The sequence below is a fragment of the Chelmon rostratus genome, chromosome 4 (assembly GCF_017976325.1).
Source record: "Chelmon rostratus isolate fCheRos1 chromosome 4, fCheRos1.pri, whole genome shotgun sequence".
Taxonomy (NCBI): Eukaryota; Metazoa; Chordata; class Actinopteri; order Chaetodontiformes; family Chaetodontidae; genus Chelmon; species Chelmon rostratus.
This window is the reverse complement of record NC_055661.1, coordinates 11,650,157-11,674,243: the sequence shown is the minus strand read 5'-3', so window position 1 is coordinate 11,674,243 and position 24,087 is coordinate 11,650,157. Positions and strand designations below refer to the sequence as shown.

The 24,087-nt window shown below is 41.6% G+C and overlaps 1 protein-coding gene across 1 annotated transcript; it reads right to left on the bottom strand.

Annotated features, from left to right (window-relative positions):
• Nucleotides 1-4,616: 4,616 nt before the first annotated feature.
• On the bottom strand, nt 4,617-20,501 carry rexo1 (REX1, RNA exonuclease 1 homolog). Its single transcript, XM_041936023.1, has 16 exons — nt 20,197-20,501; nt 17,176-19,052; nt 16,948-17,049; nt 16,284-16,494; nt 15,933-16,081; nt 15,594-15,731; nt 15,338-15,461; nt 14,304-14,429; nt 12,758-12,898; nt 12,522-12,635; nt 12,273-12,346; nt 11,589-11,699; nt 8,968-9,083; nt 8,703-8,841; nt 7,569-7,689; nt 4,617-6,029 (listed from the first exon to the last, which is right to left on the bottom strand). The coding sequence occupies exons 1-16, from the start codon at nt 20,384-20,386 to the stop codon at nt 5,941-5,943; spliced, it is 3,822 nt and encodes a 1,273-aa protein (XP_041791957.1). The 5' UTR covers nt 20,387-20,501; the 3' UTR covers nt 4,617-5,940.
• Nucleotides 20,502-24,087: the final 3,586 nt, after the last annotated feature.

Here is a 24,087-nt window from a genome sequence, read left to right as displayed (position 1 = left end):
CTTGTGAACTCCAAGAACCAGGCCTTGGTGCAGCAGGTCTCATCACCAGGATGTGAGTGTTTTGCATTAAAGACTTAGGTGCAGAGGTAAATGAGAAGTTGCTGGATTTGAGTCCCTCCTGTAGTGTTTAAACCCGCTTAAAAGGAGTTATCCTGCTCTTAGAGGATCCACTTACACATGCATGGATTACAGCGAATGAAAGACAAAAGGCGAAGTCACTTCCCTGACAACAGCCTCACCAGTGAGCAGGTGAAAACTGCCGCAGGTCTATTAACTGTTGTCACATACAGCGGAGGGAATTACAGGGACCTCGCTGCTCTGCCGACACCTAGAAAACGGTGATGTGAATAATCACCGTCCAAACATTCAGTCTTTATCCTGCTTGATTTCAAATAACGAGCAGTTATTAAAGTTCAGCGAACTGCCTCAGATGTTTATGTGCTGTTTCAAACAGACTGAATTTACTGCAAAACAATTCGACACCAGGAGTCTTATTAAAGAGGCAATGACAATAAAACACTTTCTAATGAGACACCCTTTTTGAAGAGTTTATACGTTGTAACTAACGCCATCATTAATGGTTAATAAATCATTTATGAATCTGCTTATAATCCATTTACAAGAACATTTTTTGTGTCACCAGGGTGTGACTGATCAGGCTGGTTGACCACTTATTAACACTTAACACTTAACACCTAAAAGCTGCAGACTTGATGATTAAAACCCCTTTATTATTGACTTATTAACATTTTGTAAGAGCGGACTTCACGAGAAAGTGAGAATCCTAATGAGCATTGATTAAAGCAACATTTTATTGCATTATTTCTTAATAGAAAGGATAAACAGCTGCCAGGGGGATTCTTCACAGCTTGGCAACCCAGCAATTATTCTTGCCAATGGAATATAACTGATCTATAGAGCAGCAGGAAATTCTTTATCGACCATTAGACAACCATGAAATTTAAAAATTGTGATTTATCAGGCGGTGGTAGCAAAAGCTGATAATTTTGTAGGATTCATAAGGCTCCAAAAATAAAATTATTCAACCATATGATACTGAAAGAGTGAAGCAAACAAACTGACTCAATGAGGGCTGCAACTACTGCAACAGACTCTTCATTTACTGTCAGAAATGACAAAGAAAAGCAGCAAATCCTTTCATTTAGAAGCTGGAAACAGCAAATGTTTGACATTTTTGCTCAAAAAATGACTGAAACGATGAATTTTGTTACCAGAGAAGAACAACAGCAAATTTCATTGTAGGAACAAGTGATATTTTATATATATATATTTGCTTTTAAAAAACTATTAAACTGATGATCCCAAATAGATTTAGTTTATGGTCACATAAAAACAAAGAAAATAAGCAAATCCTCAAATCTGAGGAGCTGGAACTATAGGAATTATTTTGCACATTTGACTGAAAAATGCTGTAAACGATTAACTGATTAAAGTAGCTACCACTTAATTTTCTGTCCATAGTCTAATAAACTATAGACTAATCATGTCAGTTCTAGACTCAGTGCACCTGTTGTTTCATTTATAGTGCATTCATTGATGAAATACTCAGGAAAGTGTTTGCTTTGGTGGAAACAGGGAGGCAGTGAAGTAAGTGAGGGTGGAGGGGCAGCTCATTTTCCTTTTTTTGGCCATTGTTGTCTTCTTTTGTCGCTCAGAGGTTTTTGTTAATGTCTCCTGTTTAACAGATGCTTCAGAAAGCAAACCCCTTATGTTCAAGCTTTCTTTAATTACTTATCAATAGTGGAAATTTGTATTGACACGAGCCTGTCAGGAGGGGACCTTTGTAGTTGTCAGTTATCTCAAAGGAAGGCCCCTCTCAGACACCAACTGGATCGATCGGCATGCAAAACACAATTGGGAGGCCTTTTGGGGCCGCGATGATAGTCCGGGAGCATGTGGGCTGGAGAGGGGAGAGCAGGCGGAGGGAGCTAAACACTTCTTCATCGGGGGAATCGATTGGGCCGGCTGGCCTTTGACCTGAGGGAGACAGGGAGAGCGGGCGGCGGATCGGTCGGTCTTCTTAAGCCCCTCTGAGTGCCCGGATCACGCTGTGAGGACTGACACTGGCTATGACACACTCAGGGCTTAGAGTGACACTGACCCGGCTGCAAACACACAAACAAACGAAACAAATCTCAAACACACACACACACACACACACACACATAGATGGTTCAGAATTTAAGGCAAGTGAACAAGCCGATCCATTAGTCTGATTTTATTTATCTAAAATGAAGAGCTGTCGCTTTCAGAAATGCATTAGAATCTAATAATTCCTCCTTTATAAGGCAGAGGGACTTATTACATTCCAGTTAGCAGCTTATGATCTCCTGTGCAGCCCTCGGGAGCTACAGCAGCAGATCAATACGAGGGGGCTGAGTAAAGATCAGTCTCTTAATTGGGCGAGAGTGCTAAAGATTAAAGACGGACAGGGAGGGACAGGCAGCTGTGGGAGTCCTGAGGGTCAATGGCACCCAACAGCGGGCTAGGACTGGGGTGCAAGGGCTGAACTCAAGACCAACAGAGAGAGAAAACAGACCTTGGCCTTTTTAAGCCTTCTTCTTTTCAGCACCATCTTTTAAGGCCCAGTGACAACACAAAGTGTGCAAACAAAGATTTGGGTCCACTTGCAGGCAAGTTTGCGTTTCCTCCAGAAGAGTGCAGGAAAGTGAGAGCATTTAATATGCAGGCATTTTAGTGCTGCTGCCTGAGGGAGAGCTCATACTGAATTATCTCACATTGCAGGTCTAATGGCTCGTCTTCCTCCTCTCTGAGTAAAATGACTGTTACGTGTAAAATTCTTAATTTTGAAACGTGTTTCAGAATATGTCACCCGCCAATGAGCTATTTAAGGATGCAACAGATCAAGGGCCTTTTCCTAAATACCTTCAGAGCTCAAATGTTAAGTCAAATAATCAATCGGGCATTGATGAATTGATTCAATTCAATTAATTCAATTGACATCAGCGGACTTCAGCTTCTTCACTTGGAGGATTTGCTGCCTTTCTTTGTCTTATGTGATAATGAACTGAATATCTTCAGGTTTGGAGCAGATAGTTGGACTAAATAAGCTGTGACATCTGAAGACGTCACTGTCACTCGGCATTTTCTGACGGAAGGTTCGAGATTGGGGCTGAACTAAGGATTATTTTCATTTCTGATTAACCCATTATTTTCTCAATTCATTGTTTGATTAAGAAACTGTCAGAAAATAGTGGAAAATCACAGTTTGGGGTCCAAGGTGAGGTCTTCAAATATCTTGTTTTTCCCGACCACACGTCCCAAACCCAAAGATATTCAGTTTATAATCAGAGAAGAACAAGAGGAACAGCAAATATCCACATTTGGAACAGAAACAGAAGCTGTAGCCGGTGATTTTTTTTAAATTATTCAACGATCAATCGATTAACAAAACAGTTGCAGATTAATCGTCCATAGATCGACTAATCAGTTAATCATGTAATAGTTTCAGTCTGTTCAGTATACAGGCAGGAAAGTGCTTCACTGCTCCGGCTCTAGCAGAGATAATGCAGCTCTCCATCTCTCAGCATGGGGTCAGTTTCAGAGCCCCGGCTTGCAGCTTCCCCCTCGTGACCCCCACTAGTCAAAGGTGATCACGGGGGAGAGAAAGAGAGGCACTGATCGAATTTGATAATGAAGACGACCCCTCTAAGCTGCTTTGCTCCACATGTTCAAAATCTCTGCAACACTCAATAAACACTAGGAAGCCCCCCTCCCTGTCACTGGAACATTGTGTAGGTATTGATCCCAGCTAACTGGCTCTTTTAATACCTGGGGTCTGTGGCCCGGCCTGGGGAAATGCATACTGACATGTGACGGGAGGAGCTTAACGGGCAAACACACCGAAGAAAGGATGGGCCTCTCAGTTTAGCATTTCTCTCCCATTTTTTTCCAATTTACACATCTGCTGAAGAAAAGAGAATTACAGCCGCTGCACCTGCTGTTAAAGGGACATATAGACTGCAAGAGGCCCAGCACTGTACCGAGAAAAAGCTGTCACACTGTCAAAAACTATTTGTGCAGCAAGAAGTAGTCAGACCTTTTACTGCAGCAAAAAGTAGCAACAGCACAGGGTAAAAAAATGCTTCCCTTACAGGTACAAGTCCTGAATTGAACATATCATCAGCAAAATGTACTTTTAAAAGTATGAATTTCAAGTTGATTCAACTTTAAATTTCTAGTTTTATTTCTAGACCACCTCAATTCATACAAAGGACGAGTTTAATGAATCTGCTGCTGAGAGTTCCCTGAACTCATCAAGTTTCTGCAGAAAACATGATCAACATATTAGTGGATTTCCAAGCATGCATTGTGCGAGAGGTAAATCCCTCCAGAGACACATCTTTATTATAGGTTAAAGAAAATATCCATGCTGTCCTGAATACATGTTAAGACAAGTCATGGTTGTTTCTTTTCACAATAATAAAGACGAGGCTTAACACAAAGAAGGTTAGTACAGAGTTCAGTGGAGGTACAGAGAGAGTTGATCTTGAGAGTATTTGTTAGTCTACATCAAAGGATCACTTATCAGCTGAAGACTGAGATTAATTGATTCCAGCCTGGTGTGCTCCTCCTTGGTTGGAAGAAAACCTGCAGCCACATGGCCCTTTATGGAATCAGTTTGACATGCCTGTCTTATAGGCTGATCACGCTTGTATGTAAAGTTTTACCGAGCCAAATAACCAGTGGTTGCCAGATCAGTGCAGTGCAGTGTAGTGGAGTTCAGGTATAAAGTATCACGAAACTGCTTGAGTAATTCTACTTAGTTACATTCCACCACTGTTGTGCAGGGAGGGACTGGGACAAGACAGAGGAACAACTTCTTTTAACTAATACATTTTAATAGAAAAAGATAAACAACCAAAAATTAACAAATACAAAAGCTTACAGCGTATTTACAGCACTCAAGTACTTTTTCGTCATTTTCAACATAAAACAGCACAGGTTAGCTGGTACTCACTAAATGATGACTGTAATCAATAACCCAGGCCTGATTCATTGGTACTGAACCTAATTTTGTGATCCCTGCTATCACACTGATTCCTGTTGTTTCATTTCACACAGTGCACATGACACAGAGACAGTGGTGGGTATAGTCAGTATTTTGTGTGAACTATAAAATAAAGAGATATAATCTATTAACTATATCAAATAGGTAGCAGCAGACACTTTACACTTCTGCTGAGGGTATTTTATATGATCAAGTATTATAGAATCAGTCAGGTTTGAAAGTCAACCAATGACTCGATAAGAATTGCGCTGTAAACAGAGCATCAGTGACGGGAAACGAGGTGCAATGTGAAAACACAAGTGCATTTACAAAGCAATGCTCGACAGACTAAGACATCAATGCACTTAAGTGTAACTAAGTAACGTGTTCTTCATTAGAAGTGAATGCTTTATAACATAGATGAGGTACTCATCTCAGGCCTCCTGTCTTGGGCCCTATATAACAAAAGCGTTTCTATAGTGCAATTTAGGCTGAAGATACAGCCTGGCATGAGTATCATATTAATCTTCATCGTTCAGTGGACAATGCCCCAGCATTGTAAGTAGTTCTATAGAAAGGTTTCATTCAGAAATTGTTTGAGGCCTTCAAAGACACTGGTCAAATAAACAGAAATGCATTTTAGCTAACATTATTCAGAACTGAAATACCAAGAAGCAAATGAAAACACTGTTAATTTGGACTCCTATTGCTTTGAGGGGACTGGCAGTTCTTCTTCAGTCCAATAGGCAGCAACAACAGTCGGCTCTTCTCAGGCTTTTTCTGATGAACATTTCCACCTGTGCTGAACCACCCCCCCTCCGACCTTAAGTCTTTGAGAGCGGGTGCAGGCCTCCTGAACATGACGGCAGGAAGCTGGACTGAGGGAAGTGGAGTAGAGGGGTCAGAGGTCATCTTTTGACCTTTGCATCCTCCTTGATCTTCCACATCATAAGCTCCATGCAGGCAGATGCATCTTCACTCGAGTCGTGGCCCTCCACTGTGAACACATGAGCAAGTGGCAGAAACACTTTTTACCTGAATACTGCGGCGCTGAGCATGTAAAAAGCTACAGTGGCATAGCAGTTTCTATTAGATTAAAACAGATAAAAGGTAACCATCCAGCAATCTGGAAACAGTCCACAATATGAATGAATTAATGACAAAAACCATGTTGATGTTGCTAAGAATGTTTACAAATTCTAACAATGATAGATCTTAATAATTCAGGAAGACTTCATAAGTACATGAGGCCTTCTAAAGTTTCAAGGTGTTTCAGCAAACTGGACTGAAACCGAGCCTCATGCTAAGGCTTCAGTTGACACAGGAAGCATTAGTGACATCTGCTGGTGAATGGATGTAGCGCAGCCACATTTATTGGACTGCACTACATTAATATCATCGTTATGAGAAATAGATTTATAAGAGATGGGCTTCCTCTGGGTATGATGTGATGCACCACACATGCATATTGATGAGTTTGAATTTATAGCAATTCAGATTAATTTCACTGGATGCACTGAGCAGGACACATTTCCTGGACTAACTTTACTGGCCATCGTTATACTTGATTTAATACAATCTTGACCTTTAAGAATCCTACTGTTAGAGCTAATGTTGTTGTTCTGTATTTCTGCAAACCTTTGCACTTTTCTGATTACACCTTTGCTCTTTTCCCACCGACAGCTCCTACTGCACCTCCAGCCATCCAATGAGGAGGTATCTCTCCTTTAACTCCCTCTCTTCACGTTTCTTCACTTTTTGTCTTTTTGTCCTAAGGTTTTTGGGGGAGTTTTACCCTGACTGCAGAATACAGCATAGCCTTGGTGGGGAACTGCAGCTGCTGCAGGCGTATAAAGACTATTAAAGCATTGTATATGACCTTGGACTATACGAATAAACCTGACTTTAATTTGACAGTAATTTTGTTTAAGATTATTAATGTTAAATTGGCAGGTCTGATTCTGTGGGCTGTGCTTCAATGAAATGTGCTCAAAAAATTAAACTGATGTTGACTGATCAAGATAAGACTTTATTTATCCCACACTATGGAAATTCTCAAATTGTTTGTTGTTTGCATGAAAGTTGGTGTAAAATGGAGATTATATGATTATGCTCTTGGGCATAAATGTGCTCAGGATACAGAGGAGAGGGTCTGTTTGTGGTAACTAGGGCCATGGTAAAGACAGGGGGATTATGTAAGTGTAATGGGGATGAAACCCTGTAAAGATGCTGCTGTATAGTTTTATCTCAAAAAAAAGAAAAAAATGTAAAAAGATATTTTTACACAGTATTGGGACTAAACTGCTGAGATTATCCACTAAACTCATTTCCATGAAATTATTTCCACACACATTAGTTTAAAATGTTTTTCAACATCTATCTGTTTAATGCCTGTCTAATAAAGCTGTAAGCATGCATAACATATTGTTATGAAACAGCACATACTCAACTCAAAATGTATGAATCATATATGTTTATAACAAGTCTTATCATAAAGCAACAGTAGAACTGCTGCTGTTCTGTGTGATTTTCTCACCGTTGTCCTGGATGATGCGTTTGAGGTGGTCGGCCATCAGGTTCTTCAAGGCACGTTTGTAGGGCAAGCCGAGGCGGTGAGGGAACACAATGGCCGTGTCTACAACTGAACTGTGGATTAGCTGAAAGACAGACAGACGGGCAGACAGACAGACGGGCAGACGGGCAGACAGACAGACAGACAGACAGACGGGCAGACAGACAGACGGACGGGCAGACAGAGAGGGGTTTTTTTTTCTTGTATTTCAATCCAACAGTTCAACAGCAGTAACTCAGTGTCTCCGCCTGGACCAAGGCCAATCAACATACGGATTTTCCCTTTCCATTTGATTGTAATCAAATATCACCGTTTACAGCAGAGCTACATTTCACAGTGTGTTCCTGCACCGCTCTGCTGGACTCTGAAAAACATTTTTGGCCCCTACCAGAGAAATACTCCTACACCTGTGAAGACTTCCTCATATACACTGAGCTTCAGTTTCCAGTCTTTAAAACTTGTCAACAAGGTCACTGCGTGACTATTTCATAAAACTGTGACTTTCAACCATTTGGCTGATTTAACAAAGAATTAAGTAAAGCTAAAGACATTTTCCTTCAACATAATTTGTATATGTTTTTGTAGTTTCACAAAAAACCTTCATCTGAGGTTTTTTTAGTTTAGTTACTGAACAAATACTGAAACCACACTGTACTTGTTTACGGCCTGGAGTGAAATGTACCTATCAAAACTTTTTTTTTACAGCACAATTATATTTATCAGCAATATATGTTTTTAATATTAGTTTTGATGCTGTATTTTGAGTGATCATTAGGGCTAATGGTATGTGCTAAATAGACAACGATCCCTTCTCTGCTACACATTTTACATTTTTACAATCAAAATCTTGTGTAATCCATGACTAAATATGAATCATGCTTATGTAATCAATTAAAAATATTTTGGTGAAGAGGAAGCAGTGGTTCAAGCTGACTAATAAGGAGATATTTCTTTGTATGTCACCAAAGCAGTCAGTCACGGACAGCAGAGAGGGGCAGTAACCGTACTGCGGGAGAAGCTATCACTGTGTGAACAATTTGCCAGCCACTCAAAAGCATTAAATAAAAAATCTTGAAGGCGAATGAAGAGTCAAAGTACCTTCAGAGCGAGCAGGTCGCTCTCCAGACTGTGTCCTATGAGGATGGATTCAGCACTGAACATACTGAGCAGCACGGCCTGAACATCTCTCAGACTGATGGTGGCGCTCTCCAAGTCCTCCTCCGTCACACCTGAAAATCTGTGAGATACATATACCGCTGTTACAAAGACTCATGTAAGACCGGGGTACAGCTGACAATCACTGTAGTCACATTCATAAGCAGACATGACGGACACAGCGTCAGGTTGCAGGAGGCAAACTCACCGCGTGTTGTAATCCACCACTTTGCTTTCAGGTTTGACAAACGTGTCGTAGATGACTTTCATCTCAGAGTCGATGACAGTCACCCTCGTTAGTTCCAGGCCTTGCTTTGTGTAACACTGATTCACAGGAGAGGAAAAGAAACAAGTTCATCTGACTTTAAATACGACAAGAGTTCACAACAGTACAGTGAAAGTGACAAATGATTCATTTTGTCTTAATTTTACTCCTGTAAGAAAAACAAAGAGCACTGAGTGAGTCTCCATGTTCCATTTGTGTAAACTGCTCCACGATAAGTCAACTCTACAATCAAACACACACACAAGATGGCAGTTTAAGCCAATTGTGCATTTAATTAGTTTTCCCGCAAGTAACCAGAATTACCGCCAACCGGTCAAGTTGTATTTACATCCATGTCTGTCCAGGCTCATATAACACATGCATTGAAAACTTTGAAGGAATTTAATAAAAGGCAGCAAAAGTCTTTTTGGTGAAATGGAAGTTATCACTATATTGACATGTATAATTCCTGTGAATAATGTCCAGGTAGAAACCTGCTTTTTTCACTCAGAGACTGTTTTCACAGAGGACTGATAGAGAGCTTCATCACACGGTGCAACAACAATCACCTGAAGCTCAATATCAGCAGAACCAAGGAGCTTGTGCTGGACTACAATGCTTCAAATATGGATGTTCCTGCAAAGAAGCAACTACCTGTAAAATGTGGATGCTTCACACACATCTTTAACCCGGCAACACAGAAGATCTCTACAATCAGCACAGCTTCAAGGTGGACACCCAAGATGAGAGTCACCAATTCAGTATCTGACCAAATGTGAAATATACAGTTAGGGCCAAAAATATTTGGACAGTGACACAAGTTTTGTTATTTTAGCTGTTTACGAAAACATATTCAGGATACAATTATATAATCAATATGGGCTTAAAGTGCAGACTCTCAGCTGTAATTTGAGAGTATTCACATCAAAACTGGAGCAAGGGTTTAGGAATTACAGCCCTTTAATACGCAGCCGCCTCTTTTTCAAGGGACCAAAAGTAATTGGACAATTGACTCAGAAGGCTGCAAAAAAATAACAAGGCTGCGTGGGCGCTTCCCTTGTTAACCTGTCGTCAATTAAGCAGTTAAAAGGTCTGGAGTTGTTTCCAGGTGTGGTGTTTGCATTTGGAAGCTGTTGCTGTGAACACACAACATGCGGTCAAAGGAGCTCTGAATGTAGGTGAAACAGACCATCCTGACGGTGAAAAAAAAAAGAAATCCATCAGAGAGATAGCAGAAATGTTCAGAGTGGCCAAATCAACAGCTTGGTACATTCTGAGAAAAAAAGAGTGCATTGGTGAGCTTGGGAACGCAAAAAGGCCTGGACGTCCACGGAGGACAACAGTGGTGGATGATCGCAGAATCCTTTCCATGGTGAAGAAAAACCCTTTCACAACATCCACTCAAGTGAAGAACACTCTCCAGGAAGTAGGTGTATCAGCATCTAAGTCTACCATAAAGAGAAGACTTTATAAGAGTAAATACAGAGGATTCACCACAAGGTGCAAACCATTAATCAGCCTCAAAAATAGAAAGGCCAGGATTGACTTTGCCAAAAAGCACCTGAAGAAGCCAGCCCAGTTCTGGAACAGCATTCTTTGGACAGATGAGACTAAGATCAACCTGTGCCAGGATGATGGGAAGAAGGAGGTTTGGAGAAGAATTGGAACAGCTCATGATCCAAAGCACACCACATCTTCTGTAAAACATGGTGGAGGCAGTGTGATGGCATGGGCATGCATGGCTTCCAATGGCACTGGGTCACTTGTGTTTATTGATGAAGTGACAGAAGACAGAAGCAGCCGGCTGAATTCTGAAGTATACAGGGATATACTTTCTGCTCAGATTCAGCCAAATGCAGCAAAGTTGATTGGACGGCGCTTCACAGTACAGATGGACAATGATCCAAAACATACTACAAAAGCAACCCAAGAGTTTTTAAAGCAAAGAAGTGGAATATTCTGCAATGGCCGAGTCAGTCACCAGATCTCAACCCAGTCGAGCATGCATTTCACTTGTTTAAGACAAAACTTAAGGCAGAAAGACCCACAAAAAAGCAACAACTGAAGACAGCTGCAGTAAAGGCCTGGCAAAGCATCACAAAGGAGGAAACCCAGCGTTTGGTGATGTCCATGGGTTCCAGACTTCAGGCAGTCATTGCCTGCAAAGGATTCTCAACAAAATATAAAAAAGTAACATTTTACATAGGGTTATGTTTATTTGTCCAATTACTTTTGAGCCCCTGAAATGAGGAGCATTTGTATAAAAAAAGCTACAATTCCTACATGTTTCATCATATATTTTGTTCAACCCCTTGAATTAAACCTTAAAGACTGCACTTCAATTCCGTGGTAGTTGTTTAATTTCAAATCCAATGTGGTGGCATGCAGAGCCCAAATTATGAAGATTCTGTCACTGTCCAAATATATCTGGGCCTAACTGTAGGCACAATCTCCCCTTGGCCAGATGGACAACCTGAAAACATAATGTCTCTGGCTATGGCTGTCGCAGGTGCGGAGGCACGAAAACAAAAACAAAAAAACAAAAAAAACTCTGTCTGACTCACCATCTCACAGTCCAAAGCAAACACCCCTCCATTGCCATCAGGTGGCAGAGCTTTACTGAACGTTGTGACGTAGCCGTCTAATGACTCTTTACGCCCATCCTGGACATGTTGCTGTGGGAATATGAAACAGATGAAATATGAAAGTTCAAAATGTATTTTTTTTGTAAGTTATCCTGGAAATCCTTGATTGACTGTTTGCAGTCTTTCATATTGAAGGCTCAGGAATATTCAATAAAAATACACACACAGTAACACAAGTTACACAAAACACTGAATTCTGGGATTGTAAAACATGCTGTAAACCTCTCCCAGATAAAAATATAGATCCTTGAAGGGGACATGCAGCGGGCTAATGATTTATAGCCTATGAGCCTAATAATGGCATCAGTGACTACAAGGTGCAGCTATAGAGCTTAGTGAACATCTCTGACAACAAACCAAACATTATGAGCTACGCTAATCTGGTCTTTACTGTAAGGCCATGGCACTGAATTTAAGGAGCTTTGGAGTCTTTCTCCCTTGGCCTGTCTTACATTACATCGTTCAATTTTATGTTTGAAAGTAGCTTTTCTTTTCAAAGGGCTCCACTGTCTGTCTACATGAGGCCATTTGGCCACGACAGTCCATATATCTGACTTCTTAAAATGCAAAAAAGAAAAACTAATGGCTTGAAGAGGATGATACCTTGGCAACTTGGCAACCTGGTGCGCCCACAGCCGCAGCACAGCAGCTGTAGTTTGTCTCCCAGCCTCCAGCGACTGATGGAGAAGACAGGAAAGACGGAGGCAGAAAAACATAACAGGAAGAAGAGAAAAGAAGGCAGAGAGAGTTAGATTTAGCAGTATGAATTACAAAACACAAAAGACCAAAATGTGCATTCATATTATTGATGTTTATTAACCATTTACACTAAATAAACGCAAACAAACTTACCTTTATGTCTGCGCAATCGGCCCCAGTGAAAGCTACATTCCTCTTTCCGTACACAGTTGCCGTTGACATTGATCTTGTACTCTGCTCCACATCGACAGCACACCTTGCTGAATGCTAGAAACACATTACAGAGTGTCAGCTGAAAGTCAAAGGATTGCTGGACCACATATATCAGTGTTTACAGAATTTATCACTGGCCATTAGAGATGGGTGAGAAAGCTGTGGGGGTCACTCACGGTCTGCGATGGCCTTTTTCTCTGGGAGGTTGAATATGATGGCTTTGCCGACAGCCTCGGGGTTTGTTCTCGGGTATCCGTGCTCCTGGAGCTGCTCCTCCGTCATCAGGTACGTCTTCAGCTTCCTGTACAGTGTGGCTCCTACAGCGAGACAGAGCAACAAGTAAAGCAAATGCTGTCTTTGTACGATGATGTCATTAAACCTGCACTGAGAATACGAGGAAACAGAAATAGAAGACAGGAGCAGATTTTTACTTTGTTGTGAGCATTGAACATTTGGCTCAAGAGTTACAGAATGATTTCTAAACCCTTCGAGTCACCTGCTGCTCTTCCCCTGTAGCGTGACACACTCCTGCTTTACACTGACAAAATCAGCTAAGCATAACAATCTAGGGCTGCAACTAATGACTATTTTCAGAGTGTATTTAACCTATAAATTGTGAGCCGTGAAGTAACTGACACACAGTTTTAGTTTCTTACAATGTTTTCAACAGGGCTGCAACTAATTAATACTTTTATTAGCGACTAATCCAGGCATGTCCAAACTATTCCATAAAGGGCCGTGTGGCTGCAGGTTTTCGTTCCAACCAAGGAGGAGCACACCAGGCCAACCAATCAACATCAAGGGATCTCTTAGTTATCAGCTGAAAAGTGAGATCAGCTGATTAAATGAGTCCAGTCTGGTGCGCTCCTCCTTGGTTGGAACGAAAACCTGCAGCCACACGGCCCTTTATGGAATAGTTTGGACATGGCTGGACTAATCGGTTCATTGCGTAAAAAATGGCATCAGATTTTCCAAGAGGCCAAGACGACATCTTCAAATTCCCTTTTCTTTGTCTGACCAGCAGCCCAAAACCAAAAGATATTCAGATTACTGTCGTCTAAGATGAGAAAAAAAAGCGTTCACACTGAAGAAGCACAAAAAATGAAGCTACTAATTAATATGTAGTTAGATGATCGACTAATTGACCAATCCACTAACTGTTCCAGGTATAGATTTTTTAGTTAATAATCATACTAAAATGGGAACTGCCTTTGAAACAGCTGCGGTAAGGGAGCAGGTCTGCTGTGCTTTTGTTTGATAAACGGCTTAAAGGATGTTTCGATTGATATCCTGATAATCACACAAATCTACAGTTCTTTCAGAAATAGTATAGTCTTGTAAACATTCCCTCTGACGTCAGGTCATGGGGCAGAGAGTTTGCTGTAAACAGCACCTGGAGGTTGTCACATGGGTATCTGAACAGTTCCACTATTACTGTAAACTGATACAACACATTACAGAGTAGACAAAAGGTCACACGTTTCTACTTGACACAAAGGCTCTTTCAGTGTTTTCTCATTTCCCTCTCTTGGCTTTTTGATTTTATCAGAGGTATGACTTGCATTTTTATGTTGCCACAGTTCAAGGAATGATGTTCATCACAATTCTAGAGATAGACGACTGAAAACACTGACACCATGATACTTCTGGTCATCTTCACTGCAGTCCTCTGTGGGAGTTAGTGGAGTACGGAAGAAAAGAAAAATAAAACTTGTCTCTTACCAATAAGTTTCTCCTCCTGCTGTTTACCCATCCTGTTGACAGTGAAGCTGGTTGTAGCAGCAAGGCGACCCCCCAGAACTTCCTCGTGGGACTGGGCCCTCCTGTTAGTGGCTAAACCCGGGTCCTCTGCAGAAAAACACATGCAAACACACTGAGGTTACCACTGCACATCTGACGCACTCCTTAGTTTTCTGTGTAGATTTCTGTTCATGTACTTGAACTAAAGCATTTTGACTCAGGGTAAATACTGTATGCTACAACCCCGATTACAAAAAAGTTGGGAAGTTCCATGCACACGTAAATAACCCGAAGCTCAGTAACAGCAGAACTAATGAGCTTGTGGTGAACGACAATGCTTCAAATATGGACGATGCTGCAAAGAAACCACAAATTGTAAAAAGTGCATCCTTTACACACATCTTCATCCCGGCAGCACAGAAGATCTCTACAATCAGCACAGCTTCAAGGTGGACACCCAAGATTAGGGTCCCCAATTCAGCATCTGACCAAATGTGCAATGTGGTCACAATCTGGGTTATGGTGCTGAATAATGACCAGAAAAGTGTTTTTGCAGAAGATTATAGTGTCACAGTGAAGATGACCTTTGACCTTTTGGATACAAAATGTCATCACTTCAACATTTTATCCCATCAGACATTTGTGTGAAAGTTTGGAACAATTAGCGTATGATTTCTTGAGTTACGGACAAAAATGTTTTTTGTGTGGTCAACATGTTGGTTTGCGCAACATTTGAAGAAATTTCCTGAGAAACATTCCTGAGATATCACGTTCATGAGAATGGGAAAGACGGACAATTCAAAAGCATCACGCCTCTGGCCGCAGCTGTCGCTGGCACAGAGGTATAACAATCAATGAAGCTGATGAGGTGGAACATGAAAAAAGTCTTTCTAAATTTGAGTCTATGTTGAAAAAGATTAGCAAATTAGCACAGTCTGTTTTATTTATATTTTACACAGCATCCCAACTGTTTAGGAATCGGGGTCGTAAACTGCACAGAGACTGAGGTGACATACTGGTGACAGGCGATGGACAGGAGCTGCTCTTGCTGCGGAGCTTCTTCAGGGTGTTAACAGCTACATTGAGGTAGATGTTCTTACTGTTACTGCGCTCATACACCAGCTTCTCCTCGTCAAGGGCCTGAAACAGTAAAACCTCCGTCACTGTCAAAACCACAACTTGTTGACTTGTTCACTAATTGAATCTCCTCTGTATTCAAGACGGCGTGTGATCAGAGCCTGTGGCGTTCATGATATTGGGGGTTATTCATACCATCTGGAAAGCAACGTCCTCTGATGGGCAAAATTTGACACATTCGTCTATGAAAGTGTTGAGGTAGCGCTGGCGGATGTTGGTGGGAACTTTGGCCCCAAACTCAGTTGGGATGACAGGGCGCTTCATTGAACTACTCTGAAAAAGTCAAAACAGAAAGAGAACACAAACAGTAAATCACATCCTACAGATCAAGCAAGTATTTCTCATAAAGAGGCAGCCCACCTCTGCCAGTTAACCGTCAAGGCCATTCAATGACGCACAGACGCAAAAACACAAAACAAACATTCAGAAAAAGCAGCAGCAGCAAATTCTGTGGTTTTTCTGGTCTGCAGATACCTTCATGGTGGGTGTGTGTGCCACCCTCTTCTGCATGACAGTAGACACAGTCTTGGACAAGATGCCAGCAGTGGTTTGGGCCTTGACAGTCTGATGGGTCTGGCTGGAGGACAACACTCGACTGGATACTGTTTTAACATCTGCAGGACCTAGTCAACACACACATAGTCCGAACAGGAAACAGCAAAAATAGCTTAATTTCTACCCATCAGACAAGAGTTTTAAACCACTACATCTACCTCAAGTTCTGATTTTAATATATCAAAAATTATGAGGGGAAAGAGGTGATACACTTATGTAACAATGAAAACAAAAGCTGAATCCTGTTACAGCAGTGGGGGGCACTCTTACTTGTTTTGGAGGATGTTGTCTGTGGGTTGGGACGGTGTGCTATTCTCTTCCTCTCTCCTGAAAAGCTGGAGCTGGAGCTCTGTGAGGCAGCCTTGACTGAAGCAGAAAGCTGAGCAGCTTGCTGTTGTGCCATCTGCATACGCTGGTAGCAGACCTCCTGGGCTGTGAGTCTCTTGTACGGCCGCACCACAGACTTAGAGGGTGCGTCACTCTGATTAAACAGAAGCACATTTTATTAAAAGGTGACTGCTTTGTGTTGATGAATGACGCTGAAATGACAGGGGCTAAGTCAAGTTATTCTTTGGCTACTGTATCTGCTCAGTACCAAATTGTAGGTATGTAATGACACATACAGTAGAAGCTACCTCCTTGTGGAACAGCTGACTCTGAGTCTGTGGTCATGATAATGTGACTGCACCACTGCAAATCAGCTAACGCAAATAGCTTGTAATGCAAAGTTGCACACCTTATGTATTGTAACATCTAAGTTTATATTCAGACTGCCAAGTATCTCAGCTGACTGTTTAGAAAACACAGTCAGCTGACTGCATACTGTCGAATCAGCTGACGTATTTAAATGCTAGCACCTGTAACTGACTTAAATTTGCCTTGTGACAGCATTGTGGGATGGAAAAATACAGAGAAGTCAAGGTGGCAGACTTACATTTCCTTTGGCAACAAAATGGGAGACTCTCTTCTTTTGACCAGGGAAGAGAGTAGTTAAAGTGCTCTCTGTGCTTCTCTCCTCCTCTGAATCCCTAGAAGGCTGAGAGGGCACAACGTAGCATGTTCATCCCATCCCACCAATGGGTCATTTGCAAAATATGACTCCAATGAAAATAATAAAGAAACAGTATGTAGTGCAGTTAATTAAAGAAAGAAATATCGATACCTGTTTAGCTTGCCTTCCCTTGTCTTCCCTCTTCACATCTTTGGATTCATTGAAGATCCGCAAACACTCCTCCATGGGATCTGAGTCAAAGTCCAGATCATCCTGGAAACTGGAGAAGTCAATTCCAACCCCGTCGACCTCGTCCTTACCTGCCCCGCCGCCCTCCGCGCCCTCATCGTCGGAGGAAGAGGGAGTCAGCTCTGACGCCTTCCTCTTGTTCAGACGTCCCCGCTTTAAAGCATCAGCAGATTTCCTCACCAGCACTTCTTCGGGTTCCTCGTCGTCGTCATCGTCGTCGTCCACCTCTATCGGTTCGGCCTCCTCTGGGCTCTCATCTCCAAACAGATCAGCGTGGCTAAGACTCAGACTTCGCCGTTTCTCCTCGGGTCTTTTCCCGTTAGATGAGCTGACGTTTTGCTTCACCTTATTTTTACTGTTTACAGAGCTGCCTTTACTGTTACTACTACTGCTCGCACTGCTAGAACTGCTTTTACTCATTTTCTTCACATCCTTTTCATTTTTACTGCTATCAAGTTTCCCATTTTTGTGTTGGCGGTCCTTGTATTTGCTGAGTTCCTTTTCCTTGTCTGGTATCTTGTGTTTCTTACTTTCCCTTACACCATTTTCTGTATCTTTATCTCGTTTGCTTGCGTCTGTTTTTACTTTTTCTACAGCTTTGATCTTACCATCACTTCTCTTTTCGTCTCTGCCTTCCCTGTGAACTTTATCAGATGTCTTAACCTTCACTGTGTCTTTCCTATCATCTCGTTTTCCATGACTCTTGTTCTTCCTTGCAGAGTCCTGGTTCAAGTTCTTTACTGATGCTCTGTCTTTACTGCTGCTGCTACTACTCTTACTACCAATTGTCTTGTTAACTTCCTTTTCAAGTTTATGCATTTTCTCAGGCTTACCACTTTTCTTGTGACTAGTTTGACTAGCCACCTTCTTTTTCTCTGGGCTGTCCTTTAGTTTAACATCTTCCTGAACGTCTGAGCCACTTGTCAAGTCCACTTTATTCCTCTGTGTCAGTGCATTTTGCATACTTTCAGTTCTCTGTTCTCTCGCCCTCCCCACAGCATCCCAAAGTGACCCACCATTGCCTTTCCTCTGTAGAAGATTACTGAGTGAGGTGGGTCGATACTCTGTTCCAGAGCTCTCCTCATCAGAGTCAGAGAAAGTGTACTTTTTGGAGTCCACACTCTGCTGCCGTGGTGCTTTCACAGCTACAACACACTCCTCATCTGACATGTCTGATCCTGTTCGTTTGTGAGTTTTCCTGCCCTCTGTCTTAACAGCTTGTCCACCCTTGTCCCTCTTGCTTTTCACTGCGATTCCTGCCGAGTAGTTGGACAGCGGATCATACTCCATATCTGTAGACGGTCTAGAATTGTCCACAGTGTATTTACACTTGGAGGAGGATGCACTATTGGAGTACTTTGGACTGGGGGGAGGAGAGGGGATTTGGTGTGTTTGTGTCCGAGGTGGAGGCTTTCTCACTGAAGTCGGAACATATTCCATGGAGTTACTATTGTTCCCCTGGTTGTCTGAATCCAAGGTATACTTGCTGCAGCCAGGGGTGGGATTATAACCTCCTGATGTCATCTGATAACTCCCAGGGTCATAGGCCATGTGTGAAGGTGGTGTTTTGCTTTTAACAGCATCAGATGAAGACAAACTGGTGCTCTCGCTAGGATCGTACGGTTCATCCCCAATCCGTGAGAGCTTCCTCTTCTCCCTCTCCACTTCGCTGCGGACCTCCTCGATGGCCCTGTTGACCAGCTCCAGTGCACCACTGAGGTCTCCTGAGGCAGTCGGCTTTCCATTCTGCTCCTCCTGGGGTCTCACAACTTCTGGCTTGAAGGGATCATAACCTTGTTCTGCAAGAATGCAACACAGTCAGTCTTAAGAACATTCACCAATAAAATGATACTAAAATGATTACTAGCTTTTCAAGAGCTTTCAACTAGGGATGCACCAGTCCGGTCAGCCCCAATACTGACTTTACTAAACAGATCAATCACCTGCCATTATGTCACACTACAGCTGTTTCTTTGTCACTGAGATCATACAATTCTCTGTTTAAGCTTTAGCCTACATTCATTCAGCAAAAGAAGGCCACTCACTCAGATTTAGTGCCACAGCAATCCTGAAGCATAATACTGTATTGTCTTATTATCCAAATGGTTCCATGCAGGGAGGTAGCTGCTATGCAGATTAGAAATGTGGGAAAATGAGAGAATCTGTGCCTGCAGACTCCTTGAGTTTGGTTATCAGAATCAGTAACAGGAAAGAAAAGGTTGGATCGGTGCAGCCCTACATCTCAAGGACTTCCTCAGAGGATGTATTAGCCAGAGTTTTATAACACAAAACATCTAAAAAAAAAAGACACAAAAATATATGCAACTGTTATAAGCTCAGATGTGAATGTGGTAAGAAGGTAACAACTTGTGATAGCTGGGGTCAACAAAACATCCAGCACAATGAGGGAGTATTATTCTTCAAGGGGAATATACTCAGCAGGACAAAACAACTGCTGGACTATAAGTCAGTCACACCACCTAACTGGTCCTTCTGCAACATTGTATTACAAGATACACACTTGCTGCTACACCAAGTGCAATAACTGCATTGTATGGTGTGAACACAGCTATCTGCAGGTGTAAGACACACTCTACCTGATTCCACTGACACCTCCAGTGTAATTTCTGTGACCACTTCCTATTGCTGCTGCAGTATCTGGTACCTTATTTCTGTTTGACACTTCAATTTAACAGCCTGGGGTCAAACAGAGTTTATCTTCTACTTCCTGGGTATACCTCGGTTAACAGCAAGCATCAGCAGACAGGAGAGATGTATCAGTTGCGGTTATTTGGAAGTTACAACGCAGCTAACGGTAACGGATATTCACTGTATTGGTTTCGTTAGCCCGTTTCGACACAGTCTTACCACTGTGGTCCAGTCCACACACGTCTTTGCTACCTACTCTGCGAGTTCGGCATTTAATAAAACAATACTCGGCACCTTTCTGTACAGAGTGAAGGTCTCTTTGCTTTTTAACATCTGCTGGTGCTCCGTAGGACGGGCGTCTCTGCTGGCTGTGCCTGAAGTGACAGTACGGTCTGTTGCACCCATTTTTACTGCCTTTGCCCTCGCTGTATTCCGTGTAAAACGGGCAGTCAATCCCTCGGAAGAAGCCGGTGGATCTTAGCATTATCTCCAGATGTTCCTCTCATGCCCGCATGAACACGCTCGTCCGGATTCCTGCGTAGGTTTTATCGTACTGCGAAAGCTTGTAGGGACGACGGAACAATAACAACGTCCCTACGGCGCCATGTTGGATTGGTCGGAGAATGAAATCTCACGTGAATTCAATTCACACGTGTCGCGCTCCCTGACGTCACGTCAGCTAGCGAGCGGTTAACGTTTAAACCATCGAACTCTCAAACCTCCAAACATTTAGCTAAAAAAAACCTTAATAATCTTACTTTCAAGCCAAAAACACCGCTCGTAAGTTGAGGTGGATATTTTAATCATGATACAAGAGTTCCTGAAGATTTAAGTTTCTCTCTTTTTGCTTTATTCCGCTCTGTCCCTTACTGGCCCGTGTTAGCTAGAAACACCGGTGTTCGCTCCTCATAGTGGAGCTGTGGGTTGAAAGCTCGCTTTACAAAGTAAATGAGACAGGTGTTTGAGTATTTTATTTCACAGGTATCCAGAGACGGCTTGTCTTCAAGTCCTCGGGTCAGATGGTCTGGAAAGGAGATGAATCCATGAGCTACGTGCGATGTGCTGACAACATAAAATACATTTCGGGAAATGCGGTTTTTTTGCGCAAAATTAAAAGACTACCTCCGTTGCCACGCTCAGGCTCAGTTTCATGGATGGAGCCAAAGATGGCTGCGTACACGTGAAACAAACTGCTCTTTTAAATGTCAAAGAGATTCATTTGTGAAATCACGTTTACCTGTTCAGACTAAGAAGTTAATGCTTTACCTTGAAACGAGCAAATTTTTAAAATATTTGCCAAAGGTAAATCTAAAGAAACATGTTATTTTTATTCATCAAAAGAAAAACATTTTATATAGAGCTACTTTGTGTCTGCTGAAGAAAAACATTAAACCTTTTTACTTTGCTTATTTTTGTTAAACCAATCTCCGATTTTCTTTGTTCCTGGTTCTGAACATCACAGATGTCCTGTCCCAGGTATATCTGTAAAATAAATAAATAATGAAAATTAAAGCTCCACAATCACTTCCTAAAATGTTCCATGATACCTACCCCCGGCTCCGCTCTCAAAATTAAGACTGACACGTGCTCAGGCCTTTTGTGCACTCCAGACAAGCACGTGACTCAGTCCCGCTCATCACGACCCTCAGGTGCGCTGGACAGGTAATCAGTGACGTAGTAATTGGCCCTCTTTCAGCGGGTAAGCTTTTGTTCTTAGGAATCAGCTGCATGTGCTCCTGTAGCCTCAGAGGGGTTTTATTTCAGAGCAGGGCGTCACTCGCTTGGACACACACTTAAATGTGTCAGCTTTAATGGAGAAATAATTTTCCACAAAGAAGGGGAACTGAAGGGTATGCCACAGATTATTCATTTCGACTCTGTTACTCTGCTTAAACCAAGGAATGCCTTAAATTGTTCTGTGTAAGCCTCGGATGTATAAGTTTTATTTGGTCCTTTGTTTTTTATTTTGTTATCCTCTATACCTGTTTTTAATCATCACTCTTATCATTACTTCTAACTTTGGAACTTGAGTTATTGTTATGAGAGTTTGGATATGTCCACAGTAATTGCAAATGTTTCCTGGATTGGAAGTAACTTTCTCAAATCTCAGGTGGAAGTAATGTATGGAATGATTGCAGTTTCAGGGTGCTGGGATTGTGCATGCTGGCTCTCTGTCACGCATGGTGTATGGGGACACTTGAATAGAGCAGAGGCACCATTAATGTTATTAGGAACACCTGTGTTGTTCCCCACTGTGACAGGTGTGCTGTGAGAGGTGAAGTTCAGATTGTATAATTAACATCAGTGCATGAGTGCTCTGCTGTTTTTCTACTGAGATGAAATGGAGAGCCAGGTAGCTGCATGCTTCTCTACTTCACACTGTTCCTTTGAGTTGAGATGCAGACCAGATGGTAAGACATGACAATCATAAAGTCATTTATCCAGGAAAGATCTTGACTTTTAAAACTGTTTTTGGTCAAATTTAACTTGGATGTGCTAGATTCTGCTATACACCTCAGGCACAAATGAAAGTAATATTAGGATCCAGCATGGATATTCTTTGATTTTTAAAATGTGCTCATTTTGTTGTGTTGAATAACATCTCCGGTTATTTGGATCATATTGATACCACTATTGTTTTTCAGGATATAATAAACAATTTGTTTGGCAATTTTCTTAACTAAGTTCTAAATTGTTTTTTACAGGGAAAACACTAAAAGCAATTGAAAAACAACAACAAAAACAGCACAATATATGCCAGATTATATAAAACTAATCAGAAAATATTTTCTGATTGACTTTGTGTATACAGTGCAGAAAAAGAACGGACCCTCTTCGAATCTGACAATTGAATGTCATGACTTGAAACCTCATGTTCTGTTGCACACAGGGTTGGTTTCTACAAGCTCACCATATGTGTTCCTCAGCCTCACTGTCCTGTGAGAAGCCCGTATTGCTAAAAAGTCAACGTTTCACAAGCTCAGGAAAAACGGCCCTGTCTTCAGATTTGTGGCGATGCATTTTCCAGCTCATCCAGGAGGCTTTTTAGTTAATTTAGCTTAAGAAGCAGGAGAGTGTTTTCAACCCTTCAGTTTATCAGATAATGCATGGTTTTCACTGGACAGCAAGGGCATGAAAATATGTTATCTGAAAAGTAACTCCTAAGTAAAAGCTCTCAAAGAAATGTAATGGAGTAAAAAGTACAGTACTTGCCTGAAATGGAGTGGAGTAGAAGTATAAAGTTGCATCAACTGGTAATACTGAGGTAAAGTACAAGTACCTTGAATTATGTACTGAAGTGCGGGATTTGAGTAAATGTACTTAGTTACATTCCACCAAAAATGTCTCCATTGTGAGATTAAGTCTTATCTCTTACCGGGATGATACTTTCGTGATTCTACGTGCATCTCTGAGAAGTTCCCACTAGAGGGAGACAAATACCTGCGAAGCATCTCATTGAGCACATGTTCTCTGGAGAATGTGCAGAAAACACTGCTGTTGCATCATTTAATTTCCGCATGGCTTATGACGTGATGCGGAAAGTTACAAGTTATGCAATTGGCAGGTTTCTTTCGTTTGTTTTGCCTTTTTCTTCATTTATTTTGGTGTAAATTGCCGCAAATTCAAATTTACGGGGAAGAATGGAGGAATCATGATGACATAAAATATTCATGTGATCATTGTGATAAATCAATATAAATCTCATAGTAGAGCTGAAACAATTAGTCATTAATTAGTAGATAGCAAATGTTTGCTGTTCCAGCGACACAACGTGAGGACTGAATGCTTGTCTGGATTTAATATTTCATATTTTAAATGTAATGTTTTTGAGTTTGGTCAGACAAAACAAGACATCTGAAGACTTCAGCTTAGGCTCTCAGAACTTTTGATGCATTTTGTTTTTGACTTTTCATAGGCTAAACGATGACTTGATTGATCAAATATATATGATGTAATGAAAATAAGACAGTTGCAGCTACAATTGACAAGTCATTAAGTATATAATGCTATTGGTTTTGCTCTGATGCATTTGTATTTTTGTTTGTAATGCTTTTTAGTATGTTTGTCTACTTGAATTACCACCAGTAATACCTCTTCAGACAGTACTTTAGTCTGTACAGCTGATTTTAACCACAGGACCGCCCATACTGACTTGGAGCGGTGATTAAATGAAACACTGGTGTT

Bases quoted from the DNA above. Each gene is read 5' to 3' on its own strand.
- rexo1 (XM_041936023.1), bottom strand. From the start codon at position 20,386: ATGCTAAGATCCACCGGCTTCTTCCGAGGGATTGACTGCCCGTTTTAC. The intron at 15,732-15,932 runs GTATCTGCAGAC...TGACTTTTTCAG, and splicing joins CACACACACCCACCATGAAG to AGTAGTTCAATGAAGCGCCC. The intron at 11,700-12,272 runs GTATCATCCTCT...ATATTCCCACAG, and splicing joins CAGGTTGCCAAGTTGCCAAG to CAACATGTCCAGGATGGGCG.